This window comes from Lepisosteus platostomus, chromosome 18, assembly GCF_059453375.1.
Source record: "Lepisosteus platostomus isolate fLepPlt1 chromosome 18, fLepPlt1.hap1, whole genome shotgun sequence".
NCBI lineage: Eukaryota > Metazoa > Chordata > Actinopteri > Semionotiformes > Lepisosteidae > Lepisosteus > Lepisosteus platostomus.
Window position 1 is genome coordinate 8062161 of NC_142628.1, and position 15327 is coordinate 8077487.

The 15327-nt window shown below is 37.4% G+C and overlaps 2 protein-coding genes across 3 annotated transcripts in view; one reads left to right on the plus strand and one right to left on the minus strand.

The window, feature by feature from the left end:
- The window catches only part of sbf2 (SET binding factor 2), a 144858-nt gene extending 140198 nt beyond the window's left edge, over positions 1-4660 (minus strand). For both annotated transcript variants that reach the window (XM_088610865.1, XM_088610864.1), the window contains exon 1: positions 4497-4660. In XM_088610865.1, the coding sequence (XP_088466991.1) occupies positions 4497-4551 (55 nt within the window). In that variant the 5' untranslated portion in view covers positions 4552-4660. The remainder of the gene's footprint in view (positions 1-4496) is intronic.
- A 7572-nt stretch (positions 4661-12232) lies between these two features.
- On the plus strand, positions 12233-15015 carry LOC148645579 (pro-adrenomedullin-like). The gene is made up of 4 exons (XM_088611454.1): positions 12233-12374; positions 12948-13067; positions 13218-13355; positions 13563-15015. Exons 2-4 carry the CDS (start codon positions 12961-12963, stop codon positions 13867-13869), a joined length of 552 nt encoding a protein of 183 aa, XP_088467580.1. The 5' UTR covers positions 12233-12374; positions 12948-12960; the 3' UTR covers positions 13870-15015.
- The last annotated feature ends 312 nt before the right edge of the window (positions 15016-15327 follow it).

Here is a 15327-nt window from a genome sequence, read left to right on the forward strand (position 1 = left end):
AGAAGTTTCCTTTTCTTCTTGTACACTTTCCTGCATCTGTATGAATGAATATGCTTATTCAAGGCATTTGTGTAAATAAAAATAGTGCTTTTTAGCACTGGTTTGCAGGGACACAGAAAGAGGAAGGACACCAGAGTCAAACATGCCCACCAGAGTCAAACATGCCCATTTCAGAAGCATTATGGTTTGGGGCATCTGCGACAGGGAAATATTTCCCTGATCATGTTTCTTAATTTCAGTGGTACGACATCTGTTAAAAATATGTTTTTTTTAAAAGCCAACAATTCACCAAGCACACAGAAAACATTTATAACCAGTTAGAAATACAATACCAGTAGAACACAGATGTAGTGACCCAATCTTTTCCATAACCAAGTATGTCTCCCCAACTGACACCTTTTCAGGTTACAGCAGTTCTGTCAATGAATCAGATTAATTGTTGTATAAATTGGTATATCATGCAGGAAAAATGATGAATGCCTACAGAGCCCTCTAACTACTATACCAGACACACCCCACAAAACCAACGACCACCTGTAACTCTGCTATTTAAATGTGTTAATTCATATCAGCAAGAGACTGAAAAAAATAGTCACTTTAATTCATAAGCAGGCAAACAGATAAAGTTATAGGACTTTGTCAGTGCTATATATTCCCAGATGCAATCACCTGAGGATGCTTACACTGACTATACACAGCGGAGAGACCTACAGTACCCTCATACAGTATTAGCTCTCATATGGGGACTGTATGACACAGGTAGGTTGAGCACTGAGCTGAGCTGATGTCACCAGGCTTCAATCCTTATTGCGTGCAGATGACAAAGCAAGCTTTTCAACTGCCCAAGTGAAACAAGGCACCAGGGCAATTCTCCTCTAAGAACAGAACTAGTGTTGAGATTGAGTTTACATACAGTAGATGTCTTCAATGACTATCAAAACCCCAAACTGCTTGACAGGCATGTCAATTCTTATACTCTATACTTAGCCAGCTCTGGGCAGGAACATGGACATTTTTGTAGGCATGAGGCAGGAAGCACGCTTCTTGGCTCTAGTAAGCATTCGAAGTACAAAAATAAATAAATTCAAAAGCATGTTCTATACAACAACTTTACTGTGAACCACAGAGCAATATTCTAAGAGGAAAGCAGTTGTGTTCTGTATGCAGTTCAAAGCACTCTAAAAGCAATAAAGCACAACTCCAAAAAAATGATATTTCTGCAAAGGCTGGGGAGAGAAAGAGATTTATTAAGACTTCTCTTTTTCATATTTGTAGGAGCTGTTGTATTTCAAATAACTATTAAGGAAAAATGTTCAGTTCTGAAAGAAAAGTTTATGATATCTGTCATTGCAACTACCCTAAAATTAATTTTAAAAAGGCATAGCAATTTTTGAAAGACATACTCTGAATTAAAAGAAGTAAGTAGAAGTAGTAAAATGTAAATGATAATTGGGAAACAAAATTGGACAATTTAATTTGCAAGGCACAGGATATTGTGAAGTGTGTTTGTGAAATATGTGGAACTTGTACACTGAATCGTGTGCATTAAAAGAGCTGACTGAATTCCCTCCATTCTGCTATAAGCACCTTCCTGTTGCATTTACTTTGTGCTTTCAGCTTTCATTTTCTCAGTTAAGTACTTGTTTCCTCTTTCCTAGGGAGGGAGAAAAAAACATCCTCCAAGGCAAAAGGCTGTTTGATGTGCCACAAGGAACAACCAAAAAGCAAACTGCTCTTTTTATTGCAGTACTTTAGCTATCAGTGACAAGAACAAGACTTGTTCCTAAATCCAATTGACCCATGTACAGTATTCAAACTTTGAAATGGATTACTGTAATCCAGTAACAATGACCATTTTGTTCAGATGTACCCGGTCATTTCTGATTATGGTTGTAATGGTTCAACAAAGAATAACTGATGAGGGTTTTTATTCTGCATGGCTTCTGTTGAGCATGAAAGAAAGACTGAGGAAGGGGGCACTAAAAAACACTGAGATTAAACAAACACACTTGGAAAGAGCAATTAACCTTTAAATTCCCACTTTTTTCACACGTAACACACCACCATATTATTTAAATATTATTGAAATACTTGTGGACTATAATAATAATAATAATAATAATAATAATAATTCCTTGATTCCTTGCATTTGTATAGTGCTTTTGATCCCAAACGATCCGAAAGCACTTCACACAGAAGAACTAAGATTTAATCCAAAAGTGAAATGGGTTTAATTTTTCTGTGACACTGAGGGGTTTTAATTTGCTATAATCTCACTTTGGGATTTCAACTTGCTGATTCCGGTTCATCAAAAAAAAACTCCTTTACTTGGATTCCTTCTTTTTCAATTCTGCATCTTAGGACAGATTCCTGTAGTTCCAGCAGGGGCATTTGGCTATAGGCAAATGGAATTACTATAAATGCTTAACTGCATCTGCAGAGCTGCAGATACAGCTATTTGTATGTCTAGATTAGGTGTGCTGTGCTTAGGTTTGCCTTCTAGTTTTAAATGGTGCCATGTAAATCATCAAAATAGTTTTATAAACTGGAGGTTTCTTAACGTTCAGCAATAATAGCATAAAAGTACAGGTGTTTGTTTCCCACATGAATATTAAGATTATCTAAAAAAATGTGACACATTTAAAACCACAAAAAGATTCTATAACACCCACAGCTACTTCTGACTGTTACGCTGAAACCTCAAGAGTTCTACCACATCCTGTCAAATTCACTTAAAACCAGATAAAGAAAAAATGTCAAACGTACAGTACAGTACGTAGACAAGGAATGCCAGATATTGTATATTATGCCTGCTTGGTAGTTAACAGAACTATCGGGTTTTAGATCACACACAAATACAACCTCTTAAGAAATTGACACGGCAATGTGTTAATAAAAATGCATTGCGTTCAATGTTGCTGTTCTTGTTTACAAAAGAAAAAAATCTAATATCATAATAAACCAGTTATTTCCCCCCAAACAGCAGGCAGTGCTTTTTAATCACCGATGATTTAATTCCCTAACAGTTCGTGTTACAGTATTTTGTGTCAAACTCTTAACGGCGTGTTTAGATTGTAAAATTAAAGAGAGCTTGGACACGACGCAAAACTGATTCATCAGTCAAACCAGGGGCAAACCACTCAGGGCAGACTTTAAAACTAATAGCAAAAAAACCGTGACAATTGAATTTGCTCCAATCTGACCTCAGCAATTCCTATCCTAAACTCCCCGCGGGCACCGGTGCTTCACATTAACTATCCTAGGGAATCCCGACAGTTAAGTTTACAAAGGTTCTGTCATGCATCTCCATCGCCACAACCCATTAACACCGACAGATGACTTCTGCAAGCAAGTGTCATGCGTGTCCATGATTATAAGATCATGCTCTATAAGACGATTACAACAAAATGCCATAGCACATAAGAATTGGGGTGCACGCTTCTCCGGATTCTGCTATTCAGTGAATGTGTGAAAGCCTGTGTGTGGTTTATTATTGTTTTGTAGGTAAATCATGCTTGATCTAATCAGCAATCCAGAAACCGTTAGCTAATGAGAATGGAAACACCTGTGGCCTTGCTACCTGTTTTTTTTCCTCCATACTGTACCTGTTTTCGTCTTTGTTCACAGAAAAGAGTGTCTACCTTACACAAAACAGGAAACGTTTCCAAAATTATAGAACGATCCTCTACCAAAACGCCAACGATATTTTAAATCTATGTATTTACACGAAGCCAACATGCCCAGTTCAGTCAACTAAAACCTATTGGGCCGTGAAGATCATTTTAAATGATCCGCAAGATGCAGTAGGCAATGATGGTTGCAAATACAATGCTGACCAAAGCATTTAAAATGAATCACAAAGAAAGACATTCAAAATTAAAAAATGCACCCAATTCACGACTAAATATATGTCAATTTAGCTATATATCTTGCTCAAATTATTGAGGATCATTTTTTTATTTTGTTATTGCTATACCAGTCCTAGATCCTCGAATCAGTAGGTGGGCATATAAGTCACTCAATTTAGAAAACGTAAGGACTGAAATTGCATTTTGTTGAAAACGGTTGTCGTACATTACTTGTTTTACCAATAATGGGCTTTAGTAAGCACAGACACTATTGTCTTAGTATGGTCAATTCCAAGCGTTGTTAAACATAATCTCTGCACGTCATTCATTACTCATTCAGGATGTGACAGGCTGAATTGTTCCAGTAAAGTTTCATTTACTTAAAAAGAAGAGAAAAAAAAACTATATTTACAATTCTTTCTTCCTCCTGCCTGCGGTGTACAGTTACATTTTACAGCACTGAGCAATAACAAACAAACCCCTCTTAAAAACAAAAAACAATACACTGTAACGTAGTGCCAAAGCATCCAATCTGGATACCACAGTATCCTATTAACCCACTGACTTGCACGGCCTGAGGAATCCCCCCTTCGCAAGAGCAGTCCGGTGTTTCCAGGACGTAAAGAATTGCGTTTTTCGAAAACTCACCAGTCTTTTCATGATCGTATCCCACGACAATGAAATAATCAACCAGCCTCGCCATGTTTGGTTCGATTTACGACCTCTACCAAGACAATTCAGCATTTTTCTTTCTCCAAAAGCACAGCCATGTTTGACACAAGTAAGGGCAGTGCGCCTGCGTGTGCTGTAAGTGATCCTGTATGGGCGTGGGCCGTCTGGGTTTACAAACACAAATTCGTGCTGTATAATCACAGGCTCTGCAGAAAAAGGAAATGCAACCCGCCGTCTTCCACAAATGTAAAAAACACTTAGCGATCACAGTCACATTTTGTAAATCAGCGCAAACGTGTTAAGAATACTAGGGTAGTTTTTAGCTGTGCATTGATTTGTTAAAACAACGTTTCCTGCTGGAAACGCAAGATGTAATTACAGTAGGCAAGACTAATTGCTTCCTTTTCTGGAATATCTGCGCTGGCCAACCTTTAAATCTTTTTTTAAAAGTACTTTGGTTTAAATTGAAGGCTGCCGTAAAAATGTGGTGTCGTTGGGGCATTGACAGGACATGGAAATGTTCTGGCGAGCAAAATAACATTTCTTTAGTGAAATGATGACTTCAATTATTTAGCAAGTCATTAGCAGCTGCATGTTGTTTAGTACAAGTAAATGCTAAAGCAAGCGGCGTCTTAAAAAGCAGGTGTATGTGGACCATGTTGGTGCCATATGCGTGCTTTAACTTAAAGCAAATCGTTGTTTTCCAGTTCTCCTGCGTTAATGATGCAATGTCGAACATTCTGACAGGACCATAAAATTATGATTTTATTTTTAGTTATTTTGTGGCCAAATATCCCATGGCTTTGGCACAAAAGAGTGTTGGGTTTTCACACATGTTTTTAATGTTTTGGAGCCCGTGTCAGTTTATTTTAATATCGTTAAGAAAAACCTTTGCTGGTCGTCAATGACACGTCTCTAGGTAACTAACAACAATAAACCCTTTGTACTTAAATACTTACAGGTTCCACATTTTTTTAACGGTTGCCTACAGATGTTCTTCTTCAGTCGCCGTGATATAAAAATACTTTAAATTGTACAGTTTATATTGTCATTTACAGAGTAAATATCTCATATCACAATCTAATTTTTTGTTAAAGGGGTTAGCCACAGTAAATACACCATTACACACCATACATTGGGTGACAATACCCAAGGACATTGCATGCATTTACTTTACTGTAATTTGCAGTACCCCCAATTTTACTACTGTTTTACCATGCTTTTACCATAGCATACCACAATAAACATTTGTGAAACATTTTGTATGCACACTGTGGGTGCTTGTAAAGCGTGTAATGTGTAATGATCAGCCTTAGGGAAGCCTGTCATCTGCTGCCTTTACTTCCTCAGCTTCAGCACCTTGCAGACGGCAGCCTGTTTTTGTTGGCCTTTAAATCAGCCCTTGATTTATTGCTGGGAAGTTTCCTTTGGGACATTAACACCTAATAAAGTTTATTGGCACAGCAATCATAAGGTTATTTTGACAAAATAAAAAACATCCTCTGCCACCATAATATTTTCTTACCACTTCAATGTACACGTGTAGTAGCACAAGCACGGTGCAAGATCTGACAGCGCTTTCATACACGCTCAGACAATGACAAAGCTCCTGAGTGACACAACTGGGATTAGGAAATGTAAAAATGCTAAAACCTGAGTTTTGAAGCTTTTTTAACAGCATACCTAAAACTCTGTCATCCGCTGACTTTCCACTTTTATTACTGGTATATTAAGTTCCAAAAGTAACACGGACTGGCTTTCTGGTTTGAGGTCGACTAAGGACTCCTTGAGAAGTGTAAAAGCAATATCTACGAGTCTGGAAATAAGATAAAACATTAATTGATAAAATGCCAGGACACAGGAAGGGCATTGTTAAACTGGATTTGTCATTATCCCTCATTTAATGTCACTCTACAAAAACACTTCATTTCTCTGTAAAAACCTCCTGTTTTTTTTGGAACTTTACATTTACAAATCTGTGGGAAGAGCGATTTCTGGGATTTCAACTGGGAGAATATGAACCCAAAGCAATTTCAAAATAGAAAAAGAACAACAGCAAAAAGCCAGAAACTAGGATAAACATATCAACAGCTGATAACTGACCTGAAAATAATATGCTGGGCAAACTAAGCAGCAGTTTCAGTGCCATTCCACCTTGATGTATAATAATAATAATAATAATAATAATAATAATAATAATAATAATAATAATAATAATAGAGCTTTTCTGGACACTCCCCTCCACCACCACTATTATGCAGCCCCACCTGGATGATGTGACACAGCCATAGTTCGCCAGTAAACACTCAACACACACCAGCTCTCAGTGGGCAGGAGAACAGAGCCGTGACTGGTAAAGGTCAAGGTGGATTTGACCAGGGCACCAGGGTTACCAACCTGCTCTTTTCACTCTCTGGGATTTTTAATGACTACGCAGAGTCAGGACCTCGGTTTTATGTCTCATCCAAAGGACAGTGCTGTTTTTACAGTATAGTGTTCCCGTCACCTATATTGGGGCATTAGAACCCACACAGACCTCAGGGTGAGCGCCCCCTACTGGTCCCACTGACACCTCTTCCAGCCATAACCTCAGCTGTCCCAGGAGCCTCCCATCCAGGTACTGGCCAGGCTCACATGCGCTAACTTCAGTGAGTTTGTGAGTTGCCATTTGTGATTTGCAAGGTGACATAGGTGCTGGCATATTTATTGGGCTTGTTATAACTCATTACACCACCTCACACTATGTGGTGTCGAGTTCAAATGCTGGTCAAGTAAAACAGTAATTCAATTCTTAAAGTGAGCCTTTGGGTGCCACGTCTTTGCACTTATTAAAATGCAACCACACGAGACTGGCCATGCTGGAGGAGGAAACTCTTCTAAACTCTGCAGCATTTATATCAGAAGGGCCGTGGAAGGCTCTGCCAAACACAAATAGCAAACATCACAGTGGTGTGGAAAAACACTGGAGCAGTGGGATTCTCCTTTTCTCCTGTTTTTGCCAGAAACTGAATAGCTTTAAAACGACTTAAATTTGTTAAGGGCTGAATCATGCATAGCTCCTAAACAGTCAAAAAGCGGGCTGTTAGCTTGCACTATTACAGTGCTTGTGACTGAACGAATAAACACTTCTTTGTTGTATCATGAAATTCTTCTCTTTCTCCTTCAGCATATTGCTAGAAAGGGTTTCAGCATGCTTCTGTCTTCTGGTTATTTGTCTTTCGAATTTAGCAAATATAAATATTTAGACTAATGTAGTGTATTTATCATTCTTACCTCAATAATTCAATCACTTTTCAATTAATTAAGAAAATGATTGGTTTTAAGTGTCTGTCATGATATTTCTAGGAAGATTGTGCTTAGTTATCTTTTACATTCTCTGAAAATGTTTACACTGGAATTTACCAGGAAAAGAGCTCCAGAGAGCCATTCTTCTCATAGTTTATTTACTCAGATGATACAGACAGCTACTCTGGGGCCTGGCTGAAGTTTTAATTGGTTCAGTTCAGAACAGATCCTCCAGAAAAGGAAGGATCTCCCTCCTTTCCATCTCAACGAATATTGAAGGTCATGGTGTCACTTGTTAACACAGGAACCACTGCTATGTGTCCAGTAACATTAGTGTAAATATACAATTAATTTAAGAGTTAAAGCAAGGATTAAATTCAGGACTGTGAAGAGCAGGTTTAGAATACTTCATATTTTAATAGAATACTTTTATACTCCGATAAAGGTTCAGCGTTTTGATAAATCTACTGAAATATAAATGAGTACAAGTGCAGTTGTAATCAAGCCAACAACAATCCTGTCAGGATTATTAAGCATGATTTCTTTGTGTCACTATTCAAGTGACGTAAAGGAAACTCTACGTTTGAGAGCCATTTCTTTTAAAATCAATTGATTCATTCCAGTACATGTAGATGGGTTTTTTTTCAAGCTGCAGGATTCTGGTACAAGCCTCCTGAAATTTTGTTAAAGTACACCCCCTGTCACCAGCCTGTTGGAGGTACCATCCTCTGAAAGAGATGTTAATCAGGTGTCCTTAATACTTGGCCATCAAGGATCCTTTGCCATTTTTCAGAAGAGTAGGATCGTGAACTCCAAGGTCATGGTTGGATTCCCCTCTGTGCCTGCACAGCCTGGTGTCCCTAAAGGTCTCCTTAATTCAACTGATTCAACTGGGCTTCTGGTACAGTATATGATGGGTGCTGTGCATATTCCAGTGCAGGTGCTGCACTTCAGCACAAGATACTGATCCAAAGGTCCATCACATATAGAAGGAGATCCATTTCATTCAGTGGTAGATGAAGTGGGTCTCCTTCTATAAACTATGAAGCACCCTGGCATCCTATGAGATCAAATGCACTATGCCTATGCAACATTATTTTTATTCTTCACGTAATGGCTGTCTGAGATCCTTTGATCAATAGGCTATTAGCAACCTCATCTTGTTTGTAACCTTTGCTTATGATGCATTTGATACATTTATTTACCTGACCATTTTTTTATTACCAGAAACCATGATTAAATGTGTGCTTTGTAGTGTCTGTTTATCAGCACATGAAAGAACATTATACAGTAAATACAATTATTTATTAACCGTTGACGTAACCTAGGAGCGCTAGGTGTGTGGTACAAATTGTTTCAGCATGCAGAGAACAACTGTGATGAAGTGATCATGTACTGTTAGATGCTATGCTGCTAGAATTGCCATACAAATCTGCGTCAGTACAGAAAGTCAGGGCTTTGATTTTTCTCATTGCCCCGATTTAATCACTTAATGTTTCGGATTCTTCATTCCTCGCCCGCAGATGCATTTGACAATGGATTCCACTGATTGCCGAAAGCTTTACCCTCCTATTTCAAACATCCCAGCGTAGTATGTTTATCTACAGAGATAGAGGAAAACATAGAGGAAAAAAAAAATTCAGATTGGAAAGGAAGTATTAATCTACACCACATATTTCACATTCCAAAAACAGCTTCTGCGAACAAGCAAATGATTCACTGTATTGGTATGTTACACTGATTGGTGTCATCATCGTCATTGTTCAGTGTGGACAATGCTCAATTTCCACTATATTATCCTCAGGGGTTCTGGACTTGTAGTTGCAACACTAAGTGGAGCTCTGCTGTAGCACCCATGAGAAGGGGAATTTTGCTCTATTTGCCCTAGTAATATGTCCCTTATACTGTATGCGGTTATTCTCCACGTTGTTATTGTAGATGAGAATTTGTGCTCAGCAGGCTATCAATTTAATTAAGCATTTACTGTTATTATTTGAACTCTTGCTCATTATATTGCTTGAGTAACATGCAAACACATGACAAAACAAAAATAACAACTTCTCATCAAAATCCATAGCATAACACGTTGAATGACAGATGTAGACTGAGTTTGTGATGCCTTAAGGACATGCTGGAAAGCTGCAAACACTATATAAGGAACAAATTTCAAAAAATTGCATGACAGTTGCATTGTTGCGCAATCTAAACAAATGAACCATATAAGGAGAAAATTACAAAGTGAGCACAGTGATTTCAGTTTTGCTGGGGGCACTTATTTAATGTAACAGTCATCAGTAAATTGATGGACGAGTTAAGTTTTATAGATGTTTCCATTTTATTGGGATTGAAATATTTAGATTCAATATGTTTTTGGTGGATTTATTTTCTAATCAATTCCTACTTTGCATTCAATGAACCTTTCCATCACAGATACTGTACATTTATATAATTTGGAAGAATAAATATTAGAAATATGACGTTAAATGCACACCCTGATTAAGAGTTCATACAGATTTTACAGGAACTTTGGGGTACGTACTATTTTAAATAACTTCTTTTGGCCCCATGGAAAGGATTATTTACAGTAAGATTCAAAGTCATAGTCATATCCTGTAACTATATATAATGTTTTGCAGAATATTTAAGTTAGTAAGCATCTTCAACAATATATTTGTGTATGTTAAAGACTGGGATCTTAACACAGCTCTGCTATTCTAAGCACTTTAAAAATGAACTTTCAAGCAAAGAGACAGCCACTCCTTTGCATAGACTACATCTGTTGTAACTGTTCATTCCAACTTTTTTACTTTTCCTTTATAAATACAGACATATAAATCTTCCAATACAGGAAAATAGTTAAGATTTTGACATGTATGTGTTTGCAGATGTGCAATTCCAGAATATCATGCCCATGACACTGCAAATGCCATAACCACAACTAGTCAGAAAAAACACAATTGTACCAGCATTAATCCACATAACATCTTGTGCTAAAACTGACCCCAGGGGACATTTAATAAACATCTGGCTGATGACCTTCCATGACATATACATTGTTTTCTTTCAGATGTTTGGGTTTTGTTACAACATCTATTTATTAATTGTTTTTTTAATAATCAGTTTTTTTAAATTGTCTTCATAGTCATTTTTTCAATAATACAATCAGACAATCGGGAGAACTCTATTTTTAATTCCATTTCAGGTTTGAATGGCTCCTGTATCTCTAGATCTCTGACATACAGTACTGTAATTTCAACTTACTATACAGGGAAACATTCTCAGTCTTAATTACTGAATGTTTAAGTTTATAATTAATGACTATGTAGTGCTGATCTTCAAATAAAACTGTATTTACCATAATTGCTCCATTTGATAGCAAAGTGAATAGATGGATCACAGGTAAGAAAAAGCTGTTTGTAAAAAACTAGCACAAATGATTGAAAGGAGATGCCACTTCTAGCCTGGCAAAGTCAGTACTAATATGCCCCTTACTGTCTTCAAAACACAGGGAACAATGTAATGCACTCTGCTAGATATATTTAGAAATATAATAAATCTAATTACACATGGCTGTTATACATATTCTGCTACACATATTTAGAAATACAATGAGTCTATTAGACATGAATATTATACATATATTTTCCCTAGGGTGCAATAACAATTATGTATGCTGCAGAACACTATTTCTATGTTTTCCACATGTGTTTTAATGTTGAAGAAGATGTGCATTCTTCTTTAGTTTGAGTGTAGGGTTAGCATAGATTATACTGTTGTAACAGCTGTTTCTCTGTCAATTGGCATTAATTTGGAGTGTACTGACATAGCCTATAGAGAGTATTACAGAAACATTCTTTAGATTATATAGAGAATGAGGAGGTGGATGGAATTCAATGGATTGAAAAGTGTTTTATCCCCCCATGTTCTGGTAATAATCTGGGTGATATGAGATCTGTGATAGCTTTCTTATTTTACTTATTATACTGGCTAAAAGAACCATTTTCTTTTTAGATTATAGCACAGCTTTTCAATATATCAGCAGCAATGAGGCAATAAGTAGAGACATTAGTCTAAAAAATAAACATTATGACTTAATTAAACAGTTTTTTAATATACATTAGAAAGTAAAAATCACTTATTTAAAAAACATACTTATATCTACTTTACATAATTAAGCAAAAGAAGCACATTTGAAGTAAAAATACAAATACAGATATTGAATCTTTTTCTTATTGACTGAAGCCTGATATTTGTGTGGAGTTATGTTTTACCATGGTATGAAATTTGATTTCCCTTTACTATGAAAGTGAAATTAATATCACAAAAGGCAAGACTGGGATTATAGTAATGAGCTTGCTTATGGAAAGATTTTGATGGGAATGACTGTCAGTCAGGAAGCCCCACCCACTAATGCTATAAAGGCTCTGAGTCCTTGCTTGAAGAGTCAGAACATTAGCAGTGTGACAGAGCTACTTCACAACACTGTAAGCAACATTGAAGCTTCTTGGATACTCTCTGACTGCAGGCTGTTTGTAAAGACTTATTCAAGTGGATTATCACAATTTTCAGGTAGGTAATCTTTTTGATTTGCTCATGAATTCTCGAGAATGTCAGGGCACAAGTGCACAGAATCTGTCTAGCTGTCTTGTTTACTTAAATGTTCAGTACTTATCAAACAGGAGGACCCTCTGCTCTGAAGGAGTTTTGAGGGCTACAGGCAGAAATGTCAAACAGCTTTTGTTATCCTGATTTCCAGCAGCATAGATTTTGCTGGGGTTCTAAGATAAAAGAGTACTCAATTCTAAGTAAAAGTGTTTTTTTTTTTACATTTTCAAAAGCCAAGTTATTAAATTACACCTTATTATGCTCAAATGCACAGGCCATGGTGATGGTTGGATGTCTATTTTCCTGAGCAAAATGTAACTTCAGCATGGCACTCAAAATAAATGAATGATAACTGCACATTCTTGGCTTTTGGACTCTTGTGTAAGCAAGTGGAAAGTAAATAGCATTATAGATGGTGATGGCAGGAGGACTGAGCATTGAGAGCAGAGGTAGCAGAAGGCATCTATGCATTATTTATTTTATGTTATTGTGCTTTAAATAGCAAATACCTAATCTGCTTTTTTATATTTTCAACAGGTTTCCAGTCAAAATGAAACTGATTCTTCAGATTGCTTTTTTCTGTTGGTGTTTACTAGCCAGTGGTGTCTTCAGTGTGGAGAGTGCAAAACTGAATTTGACTTCTCAATTGAAAAAAAGGTAACCAGCTTATTGCTATTGTTCTGTTTTTTACCTGTTCAGTAAATAGGTTTTAGTAACTTGTCTTAGAGCCTAACCCTTTCAAATACTTCACTTCTAAGAGAAGAACTTTGTATTTCTCTGTGGCTAAAACTCCTCACTTTTTCTCAGGGTGAGCATCTGGGCACTCAACAGAATGAAAAGGGATTTGAAAAGCTCATCTGTGTCCAAACTGAGTGAAGCAGACTCATTCCATATGCAGTTTGTCAGCCAAGATGATGTCAAAGACACCTTAAATCCTCATTCCAGGTAAGAGTCTTTATTTGGTATTGCAAATGTAGCACTAGTTTTGATCAGTTAATAAACCTGTCACATTGGCATTAAGAATGTGGTTGAAACAAAGGGTGGTAAGGACAAGCTGAAGGGGAAAAACAATCAGGAGTCAAATACATTTATCTGTGAATGAGACATATAGATTAATCTTTCTCTCTCTCTCTCTGTCTTTCTTTTTTCCAGCCCTGATACCAATATCCGAGTGAAGAGGTATATGAATTCTGTGAGTCAGTCAAAGAGAACAGGCTGCTCATTGAGTACCTGCTCAGTGAATGACCTTGCACACCGGCTGTACCAGATAGGTGATAAGCAAAGAGTCCACAGCGCTCCTTTGCACAAGATCAGCCCCACGGGCTATGGAAGGAGGCGACGATCCCTACCAGAGAGCAGAGTCACCTTTCAGCGACTGGGGGGGAAACTGAAAGCAGTCTGGGTCGGGACCAGAACAAACCAAGTACAGAAACTTGAGGATCTCCTCAGACGAACGTGAGCAGGAGGCCCTGGTGCCATCGCTGAAGCTTCCTGATGAATTCCACGATTCTACAGATGCCCAAGACTCCCACCAAGTCATTGCGGGGCACATTTTCTTTCTGAGGAGTAAGGTAGCATTGAATCGTCTCGGATGACCTAAGTGATCAAGTTAATAACAGAAAAAAAAAACAATTTAAAAAATTGAATCCATCTTTAAAGGACTTAGACCAGGGCATCTAAACCCTTGTCTTCTTAAGAGGATGATACTGAGTCCTAGCTATATGGCACTGAGAACGGCTTACAGGACGTTTCTAGAGAATTGCTGATGAATTCTCACACTCAGTGGCAAAAGACACAGACTCAATGCTGTGCTGCTGATCTTCCCCAGGGCAGCAGCTCCAGAGGAGATTGTCCCCAGGAAATGAAAAGACAAGCCAGCAGGTCCTTCACTGTCATCCAGCTCACAGACCTTTGCAAACGCTTGTGAAAAACAGTACTATTTTTCAAAGAGAGAAAAAAAGGTAACCAGGACATTTCCCTTTCAAAAATAAAGAAATTGGTTCAGCTCTGAAGGTGACTGAAACACCAGCATGTATTTGCTCTGACAGAACTTTTTCAAATTCTTTCCGTCTCCTAAATTTAGCTGAAAGCATGATTTGTAACATCACCACTCCATGCATCAAAGAGAGAGAGCTGGACAGGGCTACAAGGCTATTGATTTAAAGCAAATCATTTGGACACTGTATGGGGAAAGAGACTTTTCTTTAGATTCCCTTTAAAGGAAATCTAAAAATAAACTTGCCAGTCCATTAAGGATTGCATCATACTTGAACTTGATCTTTATAGAGAAATGTGCAATCGATGTATTTTTTTGGCGGTATGTATGTATAACATGTTAAAATATCACTATTTAAGTGTTTTACATGTTTCTTGTAACTGTACTTATGGAGATAGACTTATTTTTATACGTGATATGAAATATATAAGGGCATTGTAGCTTTTTTTCTTTTTCTGTTTGTGTTACGGTTGTCATGTGTTTTGAACTGTGGTAATAAATCAACTTTCCTTTTTTTAATTGATATGTTATTATATATTTGTATATGTTGCTTATTTTATTTTTGTCAAACAGCGTAATATGATAAAACAATAAACATTTGTATATATATCGAAGTAGCCCAGGTCTTTTCCTTTTGTTAGGACCAGGCACTGCAATTTGGACATGGCACATGACTGTGTACAGTATCCCTGTCTGCGCTCGCAAGCCATGAAGCACATGGTTTCTTTTAATTTATTACAAGGTCTCATTAATGTTGCCCCGAGGGCAGCTAAGGTGCCAACAGCATTCCTCTTCTGCACAATGAACTTTTGCGCGCTTGCCCAATATTTCGGCCATCCACAGAAAACCTCAAAGCTGTCTGAAACTGAAATCAGAACTTGCGCAAAGAGTGTGAGAAACTGCATCTCAACTGCAACCTTT